This window comes from Stegostoma tigrinum, chromosome 1, assembly GCF_030684315.1.
Source record: "Stegostoma tigrinum isolate sSteTig4 chromosome 1, sSteTig4.hap1, whole genome shotgun sequence".
NCBI classification, from domain to species: Eukaryota; Metazoa; Chordata; class Chondrichthyes; order Orectolobiformes; family Stegostomatidae; genus Stegostoma; species Stegostoma tigrinum.
The window spans coordinates 151,817,350-151,842,949 of record NC_081354.1 but is presented as its reverse complement, the minus strand read 5'-3'; the positions used below and the strand labels follow the sequence as shown (position 1 = coordinate 151,842,949).

General features: G+C 42.3%; 1 protein-coding gene across 12 annotated transcripts in view; it reads left to right on the top strand.

Moving 5' to 3' along the window:
* The window catches only part of nedd4l (NEDD4 like E3 ubiquitin protein ligase), a 418,475-nt gene extending 393,836 nt beyond the window's left edge, over positions 1-24,639 (top strand). For all 12 annotated transcript variants that reach the window (XM_048520280.2, XM_059649474.1, XM_059649468.1 and 9 more), the window contains 3 exons: positions 20,558-20,654; positions 21,024-21,096; positions 22,620-24,639. In XM_048520280.2, coding sequence (XP_048376237.2) covers positions 20,558-20,654; positions 21,024-21,096; positions 22,620-22,722 — 273 coding nt within the window. In that variant the 3' untranslated portion in view covers positions 22,723-24,639. The remainder of the gene's footprint in view (positions 1-20,557; positions 20,655-21,023; positions 21,097-22,619) is intronic.
* The last annotated feature ends 961 nt before the right edge of the window (positions 24,640-25,600 follow it).

The following is a 25,600-nucleotide window of genomic DNA, read 5'->3' as shown; positions in this document are numbered from 1 at the left end:
TGTTAAACGCAGGTGTTACGTTAGCCATTTTCCAGCCCTCTGAGACCCTCCCTGACTACAGTGATTCCTGAAAGATCGCCACCAATGCCTCTACAATTGCCGTAGCTTCCTCCTTCAGAACTCTGGTCCGGGTGATATATCCATCTTCATAACTTTCACCTTCACCAGCACCTTCTCAGTGAGGTCCACTGCACTAATCTCTTGCTCCTGACTCTCTTGAAATTCGGGTATGCTGTTGGTGTCTTCCACTGTGAAAACTGATGCAACAAACCTATTCTATTTCTCTGACATTTGTTTGTTCCCTACAACTACTTCTCCAACCTCATTTTCCAGTGGTCCAATGTCAATTTTTGTCTCTGTCTTATCTCTTGGACATCCAAAATAACTCTAGCAAGCTTCTTTTATATTACTAGCTACCTTATCCTCCTATTTCGTTTTCTTCCCACCCTCCCAACCCTGTGTTTTTGTTTTAGTTACCCTCTGCTGGTTTTTAAAGGCTTCCCAATCCTCTGGTTTCCCAATAATCTTGACCACATTGTGTGCTTCTTTGTCTGTATCAGTGCTGTCCCTGACTTCCCTTGTCAGGTACAGTTGCTTCAACCTACGCTTAATCTGTTTTTTCTTCATTGTGATGACCTTCTGCTGTGCCTCCTAATTATTCCCAGAAACCCCTGCCATTGCTACTCCACCATCTTCCGTACCTGGATCCCTGCCCAGCAACCCTGGCCTGCTGCTCCACATGTCTTTTGAAGCTACTTCTACTCAATTCTAATACCATTACATCCAGTTCCAGTTTTTACTTCTCAAATTGCAGGGTGAACTCTATCATGTTAAGCTCACTGCCTCCTTCAGTTTCCTAGTCAAGTCTGCCTCATTACACATCACTGAATCCAGATTGCTTGTTCCCTAGCGGGGTCTATCACAGACTCCTCCGATTTCAAAAGCCATCTCGTAGACATTCCATGAAATCTGTCATTGAGATCTGCTGCCATCTTGATTTTCATAGTCCATCCACATAGAATTCTACAGCACACAGACAGGCTCTTTGGCCCAAACTGGTCCATGCTGACCAAAATATCCCATCCCCAATAACCCCATTTCCTTGCACTCGGCCCATACCCTTCTAAACCTTTCCTATCCATGTATTTGTCTAAATACCTTTTAAATGTTGTTAATGTACTCACCGCAACCACTTCCGCTGGCAGCTCACTCCATATACATACCACACTTTGTGCGCCTCAAGTTCCCATTTATTCTTTCCCCCCTTACCATAGACTGATTCCCTCGAGTCCTTGATTCCCCAGTCATGGACAACAGTCTGAGTGTGCCTGGACTCAAGGGACTGAGTTATAGGGAGAGGTTGGACAAGCTGGGCCTTTTTTCTTTAGAGGTAGGAGACTGAGGGGGTATCTTTATAGAAGTGTATAAGATCATGAGAGGCATGGAAGGGTGAATGCACCTATAGCAAGGTGACCAAAACCAAACACAGTACTCCAATTGCAGCCTCACCAACGTCATCTACAATTGCAACATAACTTCCCAACTTCTGTACTCAGTACCCTGACTGATGAAGGCCAGTGCGCCAAAAGCTTCTTTCACTGTCCCGTCTACCTGTAACTCCACTTTCAGAGAACTGTGCACCTGAACTCTAAGGTCCCTCTCTTCCATTACACTCCTTAAGGCCCTGAAACCATGAAACTTTTACCTGGATTTGACTTTCCAAAATGCAACACCTCACACTTATCTGTATTAAACTCCATTTGCTATTTCGCTGCCCAGTGCCCCAGCTGATCAAGATCCTGCTGCAATTTCTGATAACCTTTCTCACTGTCCACAATACTGCATATTTTAGTGTAATCCGCAAATGTATTAGTCATGCCTTGTATATTCTCATCCAAATCATTAATGTCGATAACAAACAGCAATAGACCCAGCACCAACCCCTGAGGCACATTATTAATCACAGGCCTCTAGTCAGACAAGCATCCTTCCACTATTATTCTCTTTTTCCAACTATCAAGCCAATTGTGTCACCATTCTAAGTGTGGAGCTAGATGAACACAGCAGGCCAAGCAGCATCTTGGGAGCACAAAAGCTGACATTTCAGCCTAGACCCCTCATCAGAAAAGGCTTGGCCTGCTGTGTTCATCCAGTTCCACACTTTGTACTCTCGGATTCTCCAGCATCTGCAGTTCCCAATTTCTGTGTGTCTCCACTCTGCCAGCTCTCCCTAGATTCCATGAAATCTAACCTTCCAGAGCAGCCCTAACATGTGGAACCTTATCAAAGGCCTTACTGAAATCCGTATCGACTTTGTCTACTGCCCTGGTCACTTAATCAGAGAACTCTAACAAATTTGTGAGGCATGATCTCCTACACACATAGCCATACCGACCACTCCTAATCAAACCCAGTCTTTCTAAATGCACGTATACCTTATCCCTCAGAATCTTCTCAAGTAATTTAGCTACCATAACTTAGATACATTTGAAGTCCCCCATGATTATTGTACTAGCGCCTTTCCTACATGCAATTAGGGTCACAGAATCTTAGAGATGTACAGCACGGAGACAGGCCCTTTGGCCCATATCCCACTATACCCTTCATATTCATATGCCCATCCAGATGCCTTTTAAATGTTGTAATTGTGCCAGTCTTCTCTACTTCTGGCAGCTCATTCCATAAAGACACCACCTTCTGTGTGAAAGAATTGCTCCATAGATCCCTTTTAAATCTTTCCCCTCTCACGTTAAACCTTTGCCTTCTTGTTTTGGACTTCCCTACCGTGGGGAAAAGATCATGGCCATTCACCCTGCCCATGCCACTCATAATTTTATAAACTTCTACAAGGTCAACCTCAGCCTCCAACACTCCAGGGAAAATAGCCTTTCCCTAAAGCTCAAACCATTTCTGTCTCCTGATTTATTTTCTTTGTCATATAACTTCCTGATTACTGTTAGGAGGCACATACACAACTCCCATCAGAGTCTTTTTACCTTTGCAGTTCCTCAACTCTACCCACACAAATTCTATGCTTTTCGACTCTATAAACTCCTTGCTATCAATTTAATTTAGTTGATGTTTAGTTGAATTTAGCAACTATGTCTATGTGATGCACTCAGCATTAAAAGACCATGAGACAGAGGAGCAAAAATTTAGGCCATTCGGCCCATCGCATCTGCTCCGCCATTCAATTATGGCTGATAAGTTCCTCAGCCCCATTCGCCTGCTTTCTCCCCAAACCCTTAGGTTCTTGACTATCAAGCGAATCAATCTATCTCAGCCTTAAATGTACTCAATGTATTGTATCTGCCAGTTTCAATCTGCTTCGATCTTGTGTTGTATACTGTGTGCATTTAAGTTCCACACCCTAGACATGTATTGACTGCCCAGTTCTCATAACTGTCCTCTTTGTGCTGTGCCTGAAGTTAGATTCCTGACAGTTTCCATGCTCTGTGCCCTATTACTTGATCTGGAAACTGTAGCAACTTCTCGTTGAGCCCTTCCCCCACCTTTTACTATATTCATAATTTTCCATGCAATTGAACCCCCCACCTCCTTTAAATCCTTGTCCACAGCCCTGGTTATGTGACTCACCAGGATTCTACTCCCAGCATGATTCAAGTGTTGCCTATCCCATTGGAACAACTTCCTCCTTCCCCGATACTGGCGCCAAGCCCACGGATTTGAACCTGTTTCTCCCACACCAGTTTTTGATCTTGTTAACTCTGTGTCAACTTTCTCATGGCTCAGGTACTAACTCGGAGATTATTACCTTTTTGGTCCTACTTTTTAATTTAGCCCCTAGCTGCTCAGTATTCCCTTAGAGGATCTCTTTCCTCTTTCTACCTACCTTGTTGGTACCTACATGGACCAACAATTGGATCCTTCTCCATCCACTCCAAGTACCTGTGCAGCCCAGATGAGTTAACCTGAATCTGGGCACCATGACTCTCACACCTTGACTGCATCTCTCGCGTTTCCCGCACATCAGCCCTCACACCCCCTCCCCGCAATAACAACAAAGACAGAATTCCCCTTGACCTCATGTATCACCCCATCAACCTCCGGATTCAACGCATTATTCTCCGCCACTTCTGCCACCTGCAATCTGAACCCACTTCCAAGGATATATATTATCTGCCTTCTCCCTTATCTGCTTTCCAGAGGGACCGCTCTCTCCACGACACCCTTGTCCACTGCACACTTCCCACCACACCCGGGACTTTTCCCTGCAACTGCAGGAAATGCTATACCTGCCCCTACACTTTCCTATTCACCCTCATCCCTGGCCCCAAGAAAACCTTCCATATTAAAAACATGTTCACCTGCATATCCGCTAATGTGGTATGTTGTATCCACTGTTCCCGATGTGGCCTCCTCTACATTGGGGAAACCAAGTGGAGGCATGGAGACCGCTTTGTGGAGCACCTACACTCGGTTCATTACACATGGCATTTCCTCCCAGTCAAGAACCACTTCAACTCCCCCTCCCACTACTTGGATGACATGTCCATCCTGGGTCTCCAGTGTCACAACGATGCCACCTGAAGGCTGGAGGAACAGCATCTCATATTCTGCCTGGGAACCCTGGAGCCCAATGGTCTCAATGTGGACTTCACAAGCTTCAAAATCTCCCCTGCCCCGACCTCATCCCAAAACCAGCCCAGCTCATCCAGCCTCCTTGACCTGTCCGTCTTTCCCCCCCCACCTCTCAGTTCCTCCCTCCCCACTGACCAAACCCCACCCCCACATCCTACCGACTAGCCTCATCCCAGCTTCCTTGACCTGTCTGTCTTCCCTTCAACCTACCCACCCCTCCCTCCTCCCTGACCAACCCCCATCCCAACTCCCTACCTATACTCACCTTTACTGATTTCATCCCCACCTCCTTGACCTGTCCGTCTTGTGCTCCACTATACACCTTCTATCATCACCTCCCCCCTCTCTATTTACTTCAGAGTCCCCTTCCCCACCCCGATTTCTGAAGAAGGGTCCAGACCTGAAACGTCAGCTTTCCTGCTCATCAGATGTTGCCTGGCCTGCTATGTTCATCCAGCTCTACACCTTGTTATCTATGTTATACCATGACTCTCAATCCTGGCCACAGAGACCAAAGTTTATTTCCCTGACTATACCATCCCCAATTGTAACCACATTTCTCTTTTCTCCCTGGTCTTGACTGGATCTCTGTACCCTGGTGCTATGGTCAATCAGGTCATCCTCCCTCCAGCCCCTCCTTTCATCCACACAGGGAGCAGGAATCTCAAACCTGTTAGACAAGCTCAAAGGCTGAGGCTAATGCAGCCCAACCTGAAGGTACTCTTTCAATGAGTGCTGCTGTGATGCTCTATAAAACTTTGGTTAGACCGCACTTGGAATACTGCGTCCAGTTCTGGGCGCCCTATTATAGGAAAGATGTGGATGCTTTGGAGAGGGTTCAGAGGAGGTTTACCAGGATGCTGCCTGGACTGGAGGGCTTATCTTATGAAGAGAGGTTGACTGAGCTCGGTCTCTTTTCATTGGAGAAAAGGAGGAGGAGAGGGGACCTAATTGAGGTATACAAGATAATGAGAGGCATAGATAGAGTCGATAGCCAGAGACTATTTCCCAGGGCAGAAATGGCTAGCACGAGGGGTCATAGTTTTAAGCTGGTTGGTGGAAAGTATAGAGGGGATGTCAGAGGCAGGTTCTTTACGCAGAGAGTTGTGAGAGCATGGAATGCGTTGCCAGCAGCAGTTGTGGAAGCAAGGTCATTGGGGTCATTTAAGAGACTGCTGGACATGTATATGGTCACAGAAATTTGAGGGTGCATACATGAGGATCAATGGTCGGCACGACATCGTGGGCTGAAGGGCCTGTTCTGTGCTGTACTGTTCTATGTTCTATGTTCTATGTGACAGTGGCTCAGTAACACCTAAATTATGCATCCAAATCAAGTATTGAACTTTTTTCTGACAGGAGGCAAGGGTGATTCTTAAGGGTGAGGGGCAAAAGGCAGAATTCTTTTAAGTATTTTTGCAGAACATAGTGGGTTGATTTGTTAAATTGGGCGAATGTTGAAAAGAAACACAATTGAGTGGTTTGGGCCAAAATAATTCCTTTGCAGCATCTGCTGTTTTCAAAATTGTTGTCAACCAAATCCGCCCCTCTAATCATTGCTAAATGCTGTGCATAATTTTGTTTTCCCTCGATTGCCAAAGAGGCTCAGTGGTTAGCACTGCTGCCTCACAGCGCTCGTGACCCGGGTTCGATTGCACCCTCGGGTGACTGTGTGAAGTTTACATTTTCTTCCCCGTGTCTGTGTGAGATTCTGCTGGGTGCTCCCATTGTCATTAGGGGGATTGGCCATGCAAAATTATCCAAAGTGTTTAGGGTTGTGTAGGGTAGGTGCATCAGCCATAAGGAAATGCAGGGTTACAGGGATAAGGTGTGTCACAGTTGGATGTTGTTTGGAGGGTCGATGTGGACACATGGTAAGGATTCAACTCCATTCCAAGAGAGCTTTGGAAATATTTCACTGAACGTATATGATCACATTGCCCAAGCCCTGTGTTGAAAACAGCTATTACGTTGAGTTTGATTTTTCTGCTTGTAAAAAGCAAAAGTGAAAGAATATTTAAACGGAAGTCAATTATCTCTTCATTCATTCATGGTGTGACGTCATCGCTAGCTGACCAGATGGCAATTAAGAGTCAACCACATTGCTGTGGGTCTGGGGTCACGTCGGCCAGACCGGGTAAGGATGGCAGTTTCCTTCCCTAAAGTGACATCAGTGAACCAGATGGGTTTTTCCAACAACTGACAATGGATTCATGGTCACTGTTAGACTCTTAATTTCAGATTTTTTTTGGCTCGTCTCTTACTTTGACGCATGTTGCAAAATGTTAAATCCTGCATGTGCCCTTTGGAAATGATCCTATCAGGGCTCATCAGTATCTGAATGGACTGCAGTATTTATTTAAACTTCAAGGTTCAGTGAGCCAAGTTAAGTGCTTATTCTTAATAAAGTTATTCGTGACACGTGGCTGACTGAAGCTACTTTATTTTAATCCTTTTGTCAGTGACGTTAAGTTTCTTTACTGAAAGAACCAACTGAATATTCCCTTGTAAAATCATCAAGGTGCAGTTATTAATACTGTTTAACAAAAGATCCCTTCTCAATGTGCAGTGTTACTTATTTTTTGATTGAATTTTCTTGTACTTGTGTTGAGCCAATCACAATTGGGAATTGGCAAAACATAGTCACCATCCCCTGAAACATAATATAATATCAGTTGAAGCTTTACCACCTGCTATTTAGTTGATAACTCCTAAATCTGCCCCTTGTCTTCATATTTATTTCTGAAGAAGGCTGTAGCCCCGAAACGTCAGCTTTCCTGCTCCTGCGATGCTGATCGGCCTGCTGTGTTCATCCAGCTCTACACCTTGTTATCTCAGATTCTGCAGCATCTGCAGTTCTTACTATCTCTGTTTCAACTACTTCTTTTCCCCTTCCCAAAGTGCAAGTTGAATTGCAATTTATCCCGTCATCTTCAAGTGCATCTGACTCAAAGTTATTGGGCAGAACTTCAAGTCAACTAGCGATCAGATTGGTTTTTTTATTATAAATTCCCAAGTGTTTTTGAATTTCCAGGGAAATTTCTCTGAATTGATGATTAATGACATTTTTTTAGATTGTAAGCAATAGGTAAGGTGAGGACCAAGTGGTATTATCACTACACTACTAGTCTAGAGACCAAAATAATTTTGTGGGGGCCCGAGTTCAAATCGCTCCATGGCAGATGTGGAATTTGAATTCAATAAAAAGCTGGAATCAAGACTCTAATGATAGCAAGAACTGCAATTGCAGTTTCAATTGGAATCAGAGTCGATACGGTGTGGAGCTGGAGGAACACAGCAGGTCAGGCAGCATCAGAAAAGTAACAGAGTCTTGAGCCTAGAACCTCCTTCAGGACTGGGGAGGGGGAAGGGAGCTTGGAAATAAACAGACAGAAGAGGGTTAGGGCTGGGGGAAGGTAGGTGGGATGGAGATAGGTGGATGCATGTAGGAAGTGGTGGGGATTAGTCAGTGGGAGGGGTTGAGCGGATAGGCGGGGAAGGAGGCTGACAGATTGTGTCATGTCCGGGAGGTGGGGATGAGAGGGATGGTTGGACATCGGGTGGGGAGAATTTGAAACTGGTGAATTCCACATTTAGGCCATTGGGCTGTAAACTCCTGAAGCAGAATATGAGGTGCTGTTCTTCCAGTTTACATGTAGCATCATTGTGATACTGGAGGGGGCCCAGGGTAGACATGTCACAGTGGGAGTGGGAGGGGCAGTTAAAATGGTTAGCAACCGTAAAGTGTTGTTGATTATAGTGTAAGGAACACAGTTGCTCTGCAAATTTGTCACAGAGTCTACTTTTGGCCTGATCAACACAGAGGAGGCCACGTCGGGCACAACAGATTTGCAGGTTGGAAGATGTACAGGTGAGCCCCTGTTGGATACGGAAATTTTGTCTTGGGCCTTAGATGGAGTTGAGAGGGCAATGTATGGGGGCACGTGCAGTACCTCCCTGCGGTTGCAGGGAAGGGTGTCGGGTGTGCTGGGGTTGGTGGAGAGTGTGGAGTGGACGAGGGAGTCGTGGAGTGAGCTGTCCCCACGAAAGGCAAATAGTGGTGGGGAGGGAAATATCTCTTTGGTTGTGGGGTTAGATTATTAGATGGTGGAAATGGCAGAGGATGTTGCGCTAGATGCAGAGGTTGGTGGGGTGGGACGTGAGGACCAGGCAGACTCTGTCTTTATTTTTGTTGGGGGAGGGGCTTTGTGGGCAGAAATGCAGGAAACGTAAGAGATACGGTCGATGCACTGTTCACTCTCCTCGTGGGAGCACAAGGCAGGGCTGACACAGTCATCAATGTCACGGGGGAAGAAGTAGGGGATGGTGCCAGTGAAACAGCGGAAGAGGGACTGCTGCATGTACCCTATGAAGAGGCGGACGTAGCTCTAATGATGAAGTTGCTGTTGATTGTTGTAAAAATCCATCTGGCTCACTAATGTCCTCCTTACCTGGTCTGACTGTGTTTGACTTTTAGTTACACACTGGGCAATTAGGGATGGGTGATAAAGGAGTGGACTTGATGGGCCGAATGGCCTTACTTCCACTCATATGTCTTATTTGGCCAACCAGCGACGCCAATTAAACAAATTGATGACATTGTGTTATATCAGAGGTGATGACAACAAGTAAAACAACTGCTGGTTTCAATCCTCACACATTTTTCTTAGAATTTATTTGTAATGCATCACCAAGTGTTTTCTTGTGGGAAAGTGCTTTTTGCTTCGCATGTTTTGATTTGCTACCTTTTTTTAGGAAACACTAGGAGTGTTAAATTATGGAGAGATGTATTTAACCAATTCACTTTGAAATTCATTATTAAATCTGCATCAACTATCCATTGAGGAGTGCATTTCAGATGATAGCCACTCGATACATCCAGCAATTTTGTCTCATTTCATCACTGGTTCCTTTGTAAATGACCTCAGATCTATCCTGTGATATGCAATTTGAAGCTCAAGGAATTGCGACAAAGTATTTGACCTAGTTATAAAATTTTATGAACAGGAGACAGAGTAGGATAATGGCAGCAACTCTAATTGGAAGAATTAGATCTGTGATGGGTTTCAATTATTCACGATATTTATTAATGACTTCATAATAGGCACATTTGCAAATATTCTAATGATATAAAGATGGGTGACATTGTAAGCAGTATAGATTGAAAAGGATCATCACGTTTATGAATGGGTAAATGAATGGAAAAAAACTGGCAAATCCATTTAAATAAGGACAAAGATAAGGTAACCCACATTGAATCTAACATGTTTATGTCAAGACTACTTTTCTGGATGTTTCTGTTTTTAACCAATCAATGAAAGTCCAAAGAGATTTGACAGGGTGGAAAAATGGTACAGAAAAAGGGGTGCAACAGTGGCATGTCAGAAGACCATAAAACAGAGCAGCAGAAATTAGGCCATTCAGCCCATTGAGTCTACTCTGCCATTCAATCATAACCGATAAGTTTCTCAACCCCATTCTCTCGCCTTCTCCCCGGAACCCTTCTTTTAACAATCAAGAATCTATCTATCTCTATCTTAAATATACTCAATGACCTGACCTCCACAGCCTTGGTGGCAATGATTTTCATACATTCACCACTCTGGCTGAAGAGGTTTCTCCTTATCGCCATTCTAAAGGGTCTTCCCTCTACAGTAAGGCTGTGTCCTCTGGTCCTCTTCTGTCTTGCTAATGGAAACATCTTACCAACATCCACTCTATCCAGGCCTTTCAGTATCCTCTAAGTTTCAATTATTTCTCTCCTCATCCTTCTAAATTTCACTGAGAAAGACCCAAAGTCCTCAAGCATTCCTCAGTGTTAAGCTGTTCATTCCTGTGATCATTCTCGTGAACCTCCTCTGGACCCACTTCAGGGCCAGTACAACCTTCCAGAGGTACAAGGCCCAAAATTACTCGCAATATTCTAAATGTGATCTGACCAGAGCCTCATAAAGTCTCAGATGCACATCCCTGCTTTTTATATTCAAGCCCTCTCAAAATAAATGCCAACATTGCATTTGCCTTCCTAACTACTGACTCAACCTGCAAGTTAACTTTGAGAGAATTCTGGACTCTGACTGCCAAATCCTTTTGCACATCAGATTTCTGAATTTATTCCCCATTTAGAAAATAGTCTTTGCCTCTATTCTTCCTACCGAAGTGCATAACCTCTCACTCCGTATTCTATCTGCCACTTCTTTGCCCACTCTCCTAACCTATGTTAATCCTTCTGCAGCCTCCCTGCCTCAATGCTACTTGTTACTCCACCTAACCTTGTATCATCTTGGGGAGGTAAATGCCTGGTGCTGTTATTGCTAGACTATTAATCCAGAAAACCAGCTAATGTTCTGGGAACCCAGGTTCAATTCCCACCACGGCAGATGGTAAAATTTGAATTCAATAAAAAAAAGTAATCTGGAATTAAGTATCTGTTGATCACCATGAAATCATTGCCAATTATCATAAAAACCCATCTGGTTCTCTAATGCCCTTCAGGGAAGGAAATCTGCCACACTCAGCTGGCCTGGCCAGCATGTGACTCCAGACCCACGCAATGTGGTTGACTCTCAGTTGCCCTCTGAAATGGCCAAGCAAGCCAATCGATTGTACAAATCGCTACAAAATCTCAAAGAAATTGGGAGGCAGATATTGGAAAGGTGCAAAAGTAAAAGGGTTGTTGTCATGGGCGACTTCAACTTCCCTAATTTCGACTGGAACCTCCTAAGTGCAAATACTTTGGATGGAGCAGATTTTTTTTAGGTGTGTCCAGGAAGGATTTTTGACTCAATATATAGATAGGCTGACTAGAGGGGAGGCCATATTGAATCTGGTGCTTGGCAACGAACCAGGCCAGGCGTCAGATCAATCGGTGGGAGACCATTTCGGTGATAGTGATCACAACTCCCTGACCTTTACTAAAGTAATGGAGAGGGATAGGAGCAGATGGCATGGGAAAGTATTTAATTGGAGGAGGGAGAATTATAATGCTATTAGGCAAGAACTGCAGAGCATAAATTGGGATCAGATGTTCTCAGGGAAATGCCCAACAGAAATTTGGAGATTGTTTAGGGAGCACTGGCTACAAGTACTGGATAGGCTTGTCCCACCGAGGCAAGGAAGGGATGGTAAGGTGAAGGAACCTTGGATGACAAAACATCTTGAACATCTAGTCAAGAAGAAGAAGGAAGCTTACTTAAGGTTGAGGAAACAAGGATTGGACAGGGCTCAAGAGGACTATAAGGCAGCCAGGAAGGAACTGAAGAATGGACTTGAGAGCTAGAAGGGGACATGAAAAAGCCTTGGCGAGTAGGAACACGAAAGAAACCCCAAGACATTCTACGATTATGTGAGGAACAAGAGCCAGGGTGAGGATTGGGCCAATCAAGGATAGTGGAGGGAACTTGTGCCTGGAGTCAGAGGAGATGGGGAGGCCCTTAATGAATGCTTCACTTCAGTATTCACTAGTGAGAGGGACCTTGATGTTTGTGAGGATAGCATGAAACAGGTTGATATGCTCAAACAGGTTGTTGTTAGGAAGGAGGATGTGCTAGAAATTTTGAAAAACATGAGGATAGATAAGTCCCCTGGGCCAGATGGGATATACCCAAGGTTTCTACTGGAAGCGAGGGAAGAGATTGCTGTGCCTTTGGCGATGATCTTTGCATCCTCACTGCCCGCTGGAGTAGTACCAGATGATTGGAGGATGGCAAATGTTAGTCCCTTGTTCAGGCAAGGGAATAGGGATAACCCTGGGAATTATAGACCAGTTACTCTTACTTCTGTGCTGGGCAAATTATTAGAGAGGTTTCTGAGAGTATTTATGATTACTTGGTAAAGCATAGCTTGATTAGAAATAGTCAGCATGGCTTTGTGAAGGTCAGGTCATACCTCACAAGCCTTATTGAATTCTTTGAGGATGTGACAAAACACATCAATGAAGGTAGAGCAGTGGATGTGTCGTATCTGGATTTTAGCAAGGCATTTAATAAGATTCCCCATAGTAGGCTCATTCAGAAAGTAAGGAGGCTGGGGATTCGGGGAAATTTGGCTGTCTGGTTATAGTATTGGCTGTCCAATAGAAGACAGAGTGGTAGTAGATAGAAAGTATTCAGCCTGGAGCTAGCTGACTGGTGGTGTTCCTCAGGGATCTGATCTGGGACCTCTGCTATTTGTGTTTTTATAAATGACTTGGATGAGGAAGTGGAAGGGTGGGTTAGTAAGCTTGCCGATGACACAAAGGTTGGAGGAGTTGTGGATCGTGTTGTAGGTTGCAACAGGACATTGACAGGATGCAGAACAGGGCAAAGAAGTGGCAGATGGAATTCAACCCAGAAACATGTCAAGTGATTCATTTTGGAAGGGCAAATTTGAATGCAGAATACAGGGTTAATGGCAGGATTCTTGGCAGTGTGAAGGAACAGAGGGATCTTGGGGTCCGCATCCATAGATCCCTCAGAGTTGTCACCCAAATTGATAGGATTGTTCAGAAGGCGTATGGTGTGTTGGCTTTCATTGGCAAGGGAATTGAGTTTCAGAGCCACGAGGTTATGCTGTAACTCTATAAAACCTTACTTAGACCGCACTTGGAATAATGTGTTCAGTTCTGGTTGCCTCATTGTAGGAAGGATGTAGAAGCTTTAGAGAAGGTGCAGAGGAGATTTACCAGGATACTACCTGGAATGGAGGGTAAGTCTTATGAGGGAGGATTGAGGGGCTATGGCTTTTTTCATTGGAGTGAAGAAGGATGAGAGATGACTAGACAGAAGTGTACAAGATGGTAAGAGGCAGAGATAGAGTGGATAGCCAGTGACTTTTCCCCAGGGTGAAAATGACTGTCATGGTGTTTGGAGGAAGGTACAGGGGAGATGCCAGAGGTAGGTTCTTTACAATGAGAGTGGTGGGCATGTGGAATGCACTGCTGGCAGTGGTAGTCAAGTCAGATGCATTAGGGACATTTAAGTGAGTCTTGGATTGCCACATGGATGATAGTAAAATGTAGGGTATGCAGGGTAGATTGATTTTAGTAGGATAATAGGTTGGCACAGTGCCATGGCCCAAAGGACCTGTACTGTGCTGTTCTGTTCTATGCACTTGAAATGAAGCATCACCAGCACAGATCATCTGGCATCGACCGAGGCAACAGAAAAGACAACGGCAGAAACAGCCCTGTCAACCTGCATAGTCGTCCTCACTAACATCAGGGGTTAGTGCCAAAAATGGGAGAGCTATCTCACAGACTGGTTAAGCAACACCCTGACACAGTCACACTCATAGGATCATACCTCACAGACCATGTCCCACACAAACCACCATCGCCATCCCTGGATATGTTCTGTCCCACCAGCAGGACAGACCCACCAGAGGTGGGAGCACAGTGGTAAACAGTCACAAGGGTGTTTCTCTTGGAGTCCTCAACATTGACTCGGGACTGCAGGAAGTTTCGTGTTTTCAGGTTAAACATGAGCAAGGAAATGTCCTGTTGATTACCACATACTATCCTCCCTCAGCTGATGAATCAGTACTCCATACTGAACAACACTTCGAGGTAGCACCGAGGATAGCAAGGGCACAAAATGTGCACATGGTGGGGGATTTCAAAGTCCACCACCAAGACTGGCTTGGCTGCAGTACTACTGATCGAGTTGGTTGGGTCCCAAAGGACATAGCTGCTAGACTGGGTCTGCAGCAGGAGGTGAGGGAACCAACAAGAGGGAAAAGCATACTTGACCTCATCCTTACCAATCTCCCAGCTTTAGTTGCACCTGTCCAAGCCAGTATTGGCAAGAGTGACAATCGCACAGTCCTTGTGGAGGCAAAATCCCTACATCACATTGAGAATAATCTCCATCTTGTTATGTGGCACTGTCACCAGTGGGATAAATGGGATGGACTTCGCATAGATCAAACAACTGAAGACTAGGCATCCATGAGGCACTGTGGGCCACCAACAGCAGCAGAATTATATTCCAGCACAATCTGTAACCTATTGGCCCCGGCATGTCCTCTACTCAACCATTATCATCAAGCCAGGGGATCAACCCTGGTTCAATAGAGAGTGCGGGAGGGCCTGCCAGGAGCAGCACTAGACATACCTGAAGATGAGGTATCAACCTGGTGAAGCCATCAAAGAAGACAACTTGCACACCAAATAGCAAAAGCAACAAATGATGGACAGAGCTAAGCAATTTCACAACCAACGAATCAGATCCAAGCTCTGCAATTCTGCCACATCAAGTTGTGAATGGTGGTGGACAATTAAATAACTCCGTGACGGAGGAGCTCCGCACATCTCCCCATCCTCAATGATAGAAGATCCCAGCACATCAATGCAAAAGATAAGGCTGAAGATATCACAGCAATCTTCAGCCAGAAGTGTCGATCCATCTTGGCCTCCTCCATGGTCTCTAGCATTACAGATACCAGCCTTCAGCCAACTCGATTCACTCCACATGATATCAAGCAATGATTGGAGACACTGGATACTACAAAGGCTACGGGCCCTGACAACATTCCGGCAACAGTACTGAAGATTTGTACTCCAGAACTTGCCGCTCCTCTGGCCAAACAGTTCCAGCACAGTTACAACACTGGTATCTACCCAACAATGTGGGAAGTTGCCTGAGTATGTTGTGTGTACACACATCAGAACAAATCCAACGCGGCCAAATACTGCCCTATCCGTCGTCTCTTGATCATCAGCAAAGTGATGGAAAGTGTCATTAACAGTGCTATCAAGCAGCGCCTGCTCAGTGACGCTCAGTTTGGGTTCTACCAGGGCCACTCAGCTCCTGATCTCATTACAGCTGTAGTTCAAACATGGACGAAACAGCTGAATTCCAGGGGTGAGGTGAGATTGACAGCTCTTGATATCAAGGCTGCATTTGACTGAGTGTGGCATCAAGGAGCCCTAGCAAAATTTGGATTCAATGGATATCAGGGGACAAACTCTCCAGTGATTGGAGCCATACCTGACACATAGGAAGATGGCTGTGTTTGTTGGCAGTCAATCACCTCAGCTCCAGGACTTCTCTGCAGGAGTTCCTCAGGATGATGTTCTTGGCCCAGTCATCTTCAGCTGCATCATCAATGACCTTCCCTCCATCATAAGGTCAGAAGTGAGGATGTTCATTGATGATTGCACAACACTCGGCACCATTAGTGGCTCCTCAGATACTGAAGCAGTCTATGTCAAAATGCATCAAGATCTAGACAATATCCAGGCTTGGGCTGAAAAGTGGCAGGTAACATTTCTACCACACAAATACCAGACTGTGAGCATCATCGCTAAGAGACAATCTAACCATCACCCCATGACATTCAATGGTGTTACCATCGCTGAATCCCACACTATCAACATCCCAGGGGTTGTCTTTAAACAGGAACTCAACTGGACTCACTACATAAACACAGTGGCTACAGGAGCAGGTCAGAAGCTAAGAATACTACAGCAAGTAACTCATGTCCTGACTCCTCAAAGCCTGTCCACCATCTGCAAGGCACAAGTCAGGAGTGTGATGGAATACTCCCCACTTGCCTGGATGAGTGCTGCCCCAACACCATCCAAGGCAATGCAGCCCGCTTGATTGGTACTACATTCACAAGCATCCACTCCCTCCACCACTGACGCTCAATAGCAGCAGTGTGTACTACGTGCAACTTGCACTGCAGAAATTCACCAAAGATCCTCAGAAAGCACATTCCAAACCCATAATCACTTCTGTCTCGAAGGACAAGGGCAGCAAATATATGGGAATACCAACACCTTCAGGTTCCCCTCCGAACCTCTCAGCATCCTGACTTGGAAACATATCACTGTTCCTTTACTGTCACCTGGTCAAAATCCTGGAATTCCCTCCCTAACAGCGTTGTGGGTCAAACCACAACAGGTGGACTGCAGTGGTTCAAGAAGGCAGTTCATCACCACCTTCTCAAGAGCAACTAGGAATGGACAAGATATGCTGGCTAGCCAGTGATGCCCACGACACACAAATGAATGAGAAAAAAAAATTTAGCCAGAATGCCCTCTGTTCCTTCATCCAGATCATTAATATAGAATATGAAAAGTAAATGAGCGCAGAATATAATGAGAAAGCCTAAAGAATGTTCATTGTTCTGTCCAAAGGACTAGAGTACATGTAGGCCAAATACTTCTGCTATGTAAAAATATGGTCAGACCGCACACAGAGAATTTTGAACAATTTTGGCACTAAATCTTTGGAAGTATATTTTGTAAATGGATGGGTGCAGTGCACTTAGACCAGAACACAAACCATCATTTACATTTCTTAGAAATTGGAGTGTTAAAGGTGATTTGATTGAACTCGTCAACATATTAAGGAGAACAGGTAGGATCGATGGAGACAAACCATTCCTGCATGTCTGAGATTCATTGGCCTCCTTTTAACAAATTGGAACTAGGCTTGAAACTGGGAAACGTCATTTTATGCAAAGGACAGTAAAATTTTGGAACATGCTTCTATTGATGACTGTTGGTCCTGTATAGTTAATTTTAAAACTCAGATTGCTGGAATTCTGCTGGTCAGGACATTAGGGATATTAGGGATTTTGTCAAGCTCCAACAGCAATTTAATCATTCAAAAGTTCATTCCAACTTCTGTTTGTATTTATTTAAAGGCACCTACTTTCCCTTTTAACACAGTATAGTATAAACATTGGTTTTGGTGACATTTTGCTGTTGTAGGTTTGACATTTGTATTCAGGTAATATTTTTGACTTTATTGATTTTTTTTAATATGGAAGTGTAGGCAAATTTATTGAAGTATGACGTGTTTTTAGCAAAATAGATTTTCTTCTGATTAGATAGGAAAGGTGAGGTGGGGAATAGAGATTTAGGATTCTGATAATTGAATGTTACTTCGTGTTCCCTGCTGTGAAAATTGAAGATCAGTGCAGTCTATTGTGATTATTTTGACTGACAGAAGTGTCAAGTTCTCAAAAAATCCTTCAGCAGTGATAAGCCACAATCTTCTTCACAAACAGGACACATCACATACTTAATAATAAAATGTGAGGCTGGATGAACACTGCAGGCCCAGCAGCATCTCAGGAGCACAAAAGCTGACGTTTCGGGCCTAGACCATGCTGCTGGGCCTGCTGTGTTCATCCAGCCTCACATTTTATTATCTTGGATTCTCCAGCATTTGCAGTTCCCATTATCACATCACATACTTTGCTGTTGCAAATTTTCTGCTGTCAGCTGGCTGATATTCTCCTGCCAGCAATATTGCACTCACTTTGTTCCATCGTGTAACGATGGTTATGCATTGCTGGGGTAGCATGATGGAAGTCAAGCCCAACTACTCCGAGTCACCGCAAAATTCCATTATTTTGAAAACTATCCAAAATACCCAATTTATCTGCCCCTTAGGGTTGACAGAAAGCATGGACCAGGTTTCTATACTTAACAAAAAATATTATTTATTGCAAATAATAAGACAGTAAGTACAGGTAACAAGGTGCAGAGTTGGATGAGCACAGCATTTTTCTGAAGAAAGGCCTAGGCCCGAAACGTCAGCCTTCCTGCTCCTCTGATGTTGCTTGGCCTGCTGTGTCCATCCAGCTGTACACCTTGTTATCTCAGATTCTCCAGCATTTGCAGTTCCTACCATCTCTGAGTAAGTACAGGCAACCCATTATGCGCTGTCAACATGTAATCTGACTAGTTAAAACTCTAATTCTCTCTCTGCTTACACGCACACATGGGGGAAACAATTAGTGTTATGGGCAGAGGGAAAGATTGGGGAAGCAGTTCAGGGGGCCCTGTACACAGGGTTTGCTGAGATGATTCTTGTGTTGATCAGAATGCTGCTTCTCAGTCTCTGAGGAAGACTCCCGACCCGAAAGGAGCTTTCCTGTTCCTTTGATGCTGCGTGGCCTGCTGTCTCCACACTGTTATCTCCGACTCCAGCGTCGGCAGTTCCTACTCCACTGCTTCTCAGTCGTCCTTCTCTGATATGTTCATTTGTTTGCAGGAAGCACAAAGTGACTAGTTCCCACTTACGAAGGTCTGTTGCTTTTTCATTGGTAAGTCAACTGACAGGAACTGGAAAGGGGAAACTGGCTATTTTCAGGTTTGAGATGATTTTGATTGCAGAGAAAAGAGAGTACTTTGATCTTTGCAGAGATCCGATTGCTTCTGCCAAATCTTTCACCAATCAAGCTATTCAGCTACCTGGGAGCTAATCACACAGTTAGTGTGGTAGGCAGAAGGCCGTTTGTTACTGGTTTGCAGACTAGTTATGAGTTAACAATCAGCTCTGTGTTGCCAACTAAAGTTCCATTTGTACAAACACCTTGTCTCCAGCTCCTCTTTAATGACTTCCACTGTTTGACTAAGTAGCTTTGTTAGCAGTCCATGCACTGAGTGTCAGGTTATTTTAAATAGTTCAGCAAAACTTCAACAAATCCTGGTTTCTGAAACAGTTTTTTTTCCCCCATTTCGGTCCACAAACAAAAACATAGAAAAGTAAAAAGTTGCAGTTTTCTTATGATTATTTCTCTTCATGAGCAAGACAGCTGGTATGTAGCACTTTCTGGTGTGTACCTGTCATCATTGTTCTGAATATCCAGTGACAAGAGCTTTTAGTGTGAGGAGACTAATATCTTGGCATCCAGTAGTGTTGCTTTAGGAAATTAGAAAAACGAAAGAACTGCGGATGCTGTAAATCAGAAACAAAAACAGAAGTCGCTGGAAAAGCTCAGTAGGTCTAGCAGCATCTGTGGAGGAAAAAAACAAAGTTCACGTTTTGAGTCTGGTGACCCTTCTTCAGAACGAGTATTGCTTTAAGATTTGGATAATGGCAGTCTGATGATAATCAAATAATTGTGGATGAAGTAAGTTGACTTAATTGTTTCCAGTAATTAGAATCCTTCCATCATACTGAGAATCATAAGCACTCCCAGATGGCCCCCCACATTGTACATCCACCACAAACTGAAACCCCTTCTCATACCTCTTAAATTTCAGGACATGGAAAATTTTGATGCCTGTGTCTCAACTTGCTGCAAGCCCTGTTTACCTATCGCCTCAATGCTCATTGACCATTAGTGGCTGCTGTCAAGCAACATTTCAACTTAAAAAAAGTATCATCCTTATTTTCAAATCCTTCATGGTCTTTCCCTTCCTATTTCTGTAATCTCTTAATGCCCCACAGCTTTTCCAAGATCTGAGTTCTTCTAAGTCTGGTTTCTTGTGCATCCTTAATTTGAATTGCTTCACCTTTGGTAACTGTGCCTTCAGTTACCTCACTCCAAGATCTGGAATAATCTCCTGATACATTTGTACCCCTCTGATTCACTTTGGTCCTTTCAGACACTCCTAAAACCTACCAAGCTTTGACACACCTGATTTTATAATCTTGTAAACGACTTGCTGCAATAATTTTGTTTTGTACTACTACTGTGAAGAGCTTTGGGATGTTTCATTGAAGGGAGGCAATGGCCTAATGGTACTATTGCAGCACTGTTAATCCAGAGACCCAGGTAATATCCTGGAGACCTGGGTTCTAATCACACCACAGCAGATGGTGGAATTTGAATTCAGTTAAAGCCTGGAATTAAGAGTCTGATGATGACCATAAATCCATTGCAAATTGTTGGAAAAACTCCATCTGGTACACTAATGCCCTTTAGGAAAGGAAAGCGTCATCCTTACCTGGTCTGGCCTCCATGTGACTCCAGACCCACAGCAATGTGGTTGACTCCTAAACTGCCCTGTGGGCAATTAACAGATTGGCGATAAATGCTGGCCTAGCCAGTGATGTCCTCATCCTGTGAATGAATAAAAAGGCTCTATTTCAGTATAAATTCTCTCTGCTCTACTTGGGTGAAGTAGACAATGATTTGGTTATGGCCGGTATTTTTAATTAACTGTTGACTTTTTATTGATTCTGCTTCCTACTTTCCCTTCATTTCTCCCAACCTCTGATATTTCCAGGCTGTGTTACTGATGGATGCTGAGAAACGTATTCGACTACTACAGTTTGTTACAGGAACTTCAAGAGTGCCTATGAATGGGTTTGCTGAACTGTATGGTATGTGACTTATTTTCCACTATATATGAAACTTTAATCCTTAAATTTTAATTAATAATTATAGTTTGCTATGTATTTGAATAGAACATTTCATGCATCAACACACAAAATGTATACTTATAGCTTTATAGTATAATTACAGTGTGTTTATAAGAAAATATGATTTATTCAGCCAAATCTTTCTTTCTTTATTAATTCTTGGGAGATGACTCCTGTAACCAGGACAGCTATCTATAGGTCATTCTAGCTGTCCATCAGAATGTGGGGTGTGGGGGAGTATTCACACAGTTTGTTTTAATATATGCCTTTAAGATGGTAGAGAAACATGTTCTTAAAATCCTCTGCTGTCTTAATTGACATTTCACATAGGTTCCAATGGTCCTCAGCTGTTTACAATAGAGCAGTGGGGAACTCCAGACAAGTTACCAAGGGCTCATACATGGTAAGATCAATCATGTTGTTAAATGTATGGATTGTGTCAAATTTATATGCATTGCCACTCTGCATTCTTATCAAAATATATCACTCTACACTTGACTGTTATCTGCCCTGGGTCTGTCCATTTTGTCAGGCAATTATATCATCTTGAAATCTTTCATTATCTCTCTCCATATTTAGTATGCTTATCAGTTCCATGTCTGTTCAAAATGTTAAAATTGTATGCAATATCCAAAGGCTCACGTCATTAATTTGCATCAAAAATCACCAGTGGATTTTTAAAAATGTATTCATTTGAGAGATGTTTTAAGTTGCTGGCTGGTTGGCATTTATTGCCCATCCCTAATTGCCTTTGAGAAGATGGTGGTGAGCTGCATTCTTGAACTGCTGCAGTCCACCTGCTGTGGGTTGACCTACAGTGGTTTTAGGGAGGGAATTCTGTTTTTGACCCAAGACTCAACAATAAATATTGAATACCATTTCGCCTTCCTGCCTGAAAAACACTATGACAACTGATGGTTTTAAATTCAGTTCATTACTTCCAGCTGGAATAAATGGCTAACGGTAACTACATAGTGACTAGATTGCCACAAAAGCCCATATAACTCACTAATTCCTTTTGGGGAAATAAATCTGCTGTCACCACCTGGCCTGGCCTACATGTGATTCCCAGCATCCACATTTTTAACTCTACCCCTGAAATAGCCTAAAGATCTCATTTATACTAAGTTGCTGTGATAAGGGATAGTTTTTCAGGGCATACCTTCACCACATGGGTAGGTTTAATTCAAGAAGGTGGCACACTACCACCTTTTCGGGGAATTAGGGATGGACGAGAAATGCTGATGTCACTGGCAATGTCCATGCCCTACACGTGAGTTAAAAATAAACTACTAACCAGATCGTCCACCTTGTTATCTCTTCAAGAAAAGTCAATCTAATTAATATTACTTAGTGGGTGGGAAGGAGTTCTAATGAGGGGACCTCAAGTTCCCAAAGGTCATCAGATTTTTTCCATCACTGGATTTATTATTTTACATCCTTTCAAAATAAAAAAAATCTGTGTCATTTTGCGGTAATTGACACCTGTCTTCTATAAGTTGGAAAGAGTTCAGGGAGTTTTAATATTTGCAGGGGCCTGAACTCCCAAGAAGTATGTATAGCTTTTGAGCTAAATGGCTTAAAAATAGTTTAAACGAAGCATTTGGACTTTTCATTATTTTTCACTTTGGAGTATCAGAGGAGAAATGAAAAATGCTGCTGCAGTTAATCATTTGTATTCCAAAATATATGAAAGCTGTTATTGTAGGAGCCTTAATTTTAATTTGTTCTACAACATGAGGATTGTACTTTTTGAGTTCTAGTTCATGGAAAACTACCTGTTCAAGTTCCCTGGTTATTTGCAAGCAATGCAACAACAAAGTTTGCAGTTTTTAAAAATCTTTTTGATTAATAAACATGCATCATCACTTTTGTGCTATGTTGCCTATTAGATTTTTAATAGCATATTTATTCACCTGTTCACAGCTTTAACCGCCTTGATTTGCCACCTTATGAATCTTTTGAAGATTTACGGGAGAAACTTCTAATGGCAGTGGAAAATGCTGAAGGATTTGAAGGAGTAGATTAATTGGCTGCAGTTGTGGCCAACAAGATGCTGCTTATAAATTTTTTTTTTAGAGATAGGAACTTTACCAGTGGTATCAATATAATTGCACAGTGACATTGGTACATGGAACAAATTCTTCTATGTTAATTCCTATTTCAAGTTTCTGGAAAGCTGAAAAATTCGAAACTGACTCTCGAGACAACAGTAATAAAAGAAGAAAAGTGGATAATGTGTCGATGAGAAGTGCATTTCAATTGAACTTAACTGTGTATTAAAATTGTTCTTTAAAGACATTTTACCAACTTTGTAATGAAAGTGAATCAGAACTATCACTTTCACAGGTATAGTATTATCACTTTGTTTACTCAATGGATTGCAAACTAACCTGTTATATACAGATCCTTCGAATTAACCCAGTTAAAAGGCACAATCTGTTAAACGATAAAATGTTTGATTCACATTTTTCTCTCAAACATGCTTATATAGTAGTGTATTGATATTTCCACTGTGAAATATTTGTGCCTCCTTTACCCACAAATCATGATCAAAAGCACTTTTTAAGTTATTGATGATGTAGATTAACACCTTGCTAGAACAGGGAAAACAGATGGTATTTTTCTTTAATGGAATTGTTACAAATGAGCATAAATGAGATTTCAAATGCGAGTTACAGCAACTGGTATTAACTTTATTTTTAATGATTTTTGCATTTTACTAAGTAAACTAAAACATAGTTATCCATTGAGCATGCAATGAAATAACATCTGCACTAAGAGGACTGCCAAAAACTTGAGGTATTCTCTTAAAATGTTACCTGAATTTTCCTCCCTTTTTGAAGTAAGGTGACTGTTATCTGATAGGGTAAAGCAAATTACAGTAACATGCCTGTGACATCTGTAGCATGCCTGCTTAAATCCTTAGACTGCTGGTGAGTCCAGGATATGACTGCAGGCTGGATCTTGAACTTTAATCTTACTCATTGCAAGAGGTAAAACAGTACGCAGTGATTAAGCTACATGAATGTCAGGAGTTATTTTATTATTGTAATACTTACTAATTTCAAAATTTGATGCTGACTAACTTAAAAATAACTAACGCTACAGACAAGCCAAACAAAAAGACTTGATTACTCTTTAAATAACCACCAGCCTTTTCTTTGCTTCTGTTTCTCTAATTACCTAATCTTCCGTCTATTTTGTTTTTAACTTAGACTTTTGTACTGCCTTTATTTCTTGACCACCTTTCTCCTTTCATAATTTAGCTGTTGAATTCCACTTTCGCCTCCCATCACCTGTTTTAAGACCAGGTTGTTTTTTCCTTTAAAAGATCTATTTGATTAGCTTAAAATGGTTGTTTTGAGCTGGTTTTAACTAAGCAAATAGATAATTTTGACTATGACCAGATGGATAGTATAGAACAAAGAACAAACCAGGAGGGGACTGTAACAAATGCAATTCTTCTGTGACAACCTCTCTCCTTTCACTGAGATAATCATTTATTTCAAACTTTCACAATGAAAGCTAACCACTACCAATCAAGTTTCAAATGATTTCTATATTTGATTCATTATTAGTAGAGCTATGCTAATCTTTTAATACATGTGTTCTGTTGTAACACCAAGAAATCTAAGGGCACTTTATACATGGCTGTTAATTATTTTTAAATGTGTACATTTTTAATACGGAGTTCAGTATCCACTGCAATATAAATGCTTTGGACACCAACCTAAATTTTGCTTATTGACACAATAAAACCAACATAAACCTCAGCCAAACATCATTTCCTCTTTACCATTTTTTCATCAATGTGCATTTTCCCCTTGAATGCCTGCCATACAATTCAAAAACTCATCTCAAATATATTGTGGAAAAAGTGTCTTGAAATCCTTCTTTCCCTATTAAATTCCCAAAAAATAAACTTTCCTTATTAATGTTGCAAGCTTTGTCATTTTAATTTTATGCATATATATTAATGAGATTAAGATAATTATCTAATTTAGAACAATGATGAAATGCAACAAATCTCATGTTACAGAAGGTGTTTCAGATAACTTCTAACATTTCATAAAGTCTTAATGCTGACTTTACAGCCATTTTAAAGATGGGTTGATCTCTGTAATTGAGTTCTGTTTTCCCAGTTTATTTTTTATCGACAGTTAACTTTATTTTTCACAGGAGTTAATACATTTCTGTCAATTGTCTGCTTTATGCCCAGAAAGATGGGATGTTCTAAACAGTTAATAATTTAATAACCATTGTTGAAGCTACTTTGTGATTATTTGATAAATGCTCCACTTATAAAATGGCAAACTGACTGTTTTAAAAAATTTATGTATCGTGCTTGATAGAAAATGAACACTTCCACCTTCAACAGGGGTATGTCACTCATTATGGTTCTGCAGCCTTTAAAATCTAAACTGCAACTAATTTGGTGCTTTTGAGTTTCCAGTGCTTCAGTACTAATCAACAGTAGTAATGAAGAAACCTTTCAGAGTTAACCACTTAATCAAAGTGCCATTACAATTTTAAAAAAGGGAATTCACATTTACATCCTCAGACATTACAACAATTCATTTCGGTCAATGAATGCTTTTGAAGTGTCAGCACTTTGGTAACATAGAGAAGATTCTGTGAATAGTAGGATAAATGACCATTAAGCCATTTTAGTAATGTTGCTTATCTCCCACAGGAGAACACTCACTCCCTCGTCTTCTTAGAATTCTGTGAAACAATAGTTTATGGCCACCAGAGAGGGAAGATAGTCCTCAGTTTAATGTCAGATTCAAAACATTCCATTGCTGCACTGGACTACTAGCAAAGTCTAGGTGTTCAAGTCTTTGGGATTTGAATCTACTATCACCTAAATGACAGATGTGACACACAGCTGATGTATTAAAAGA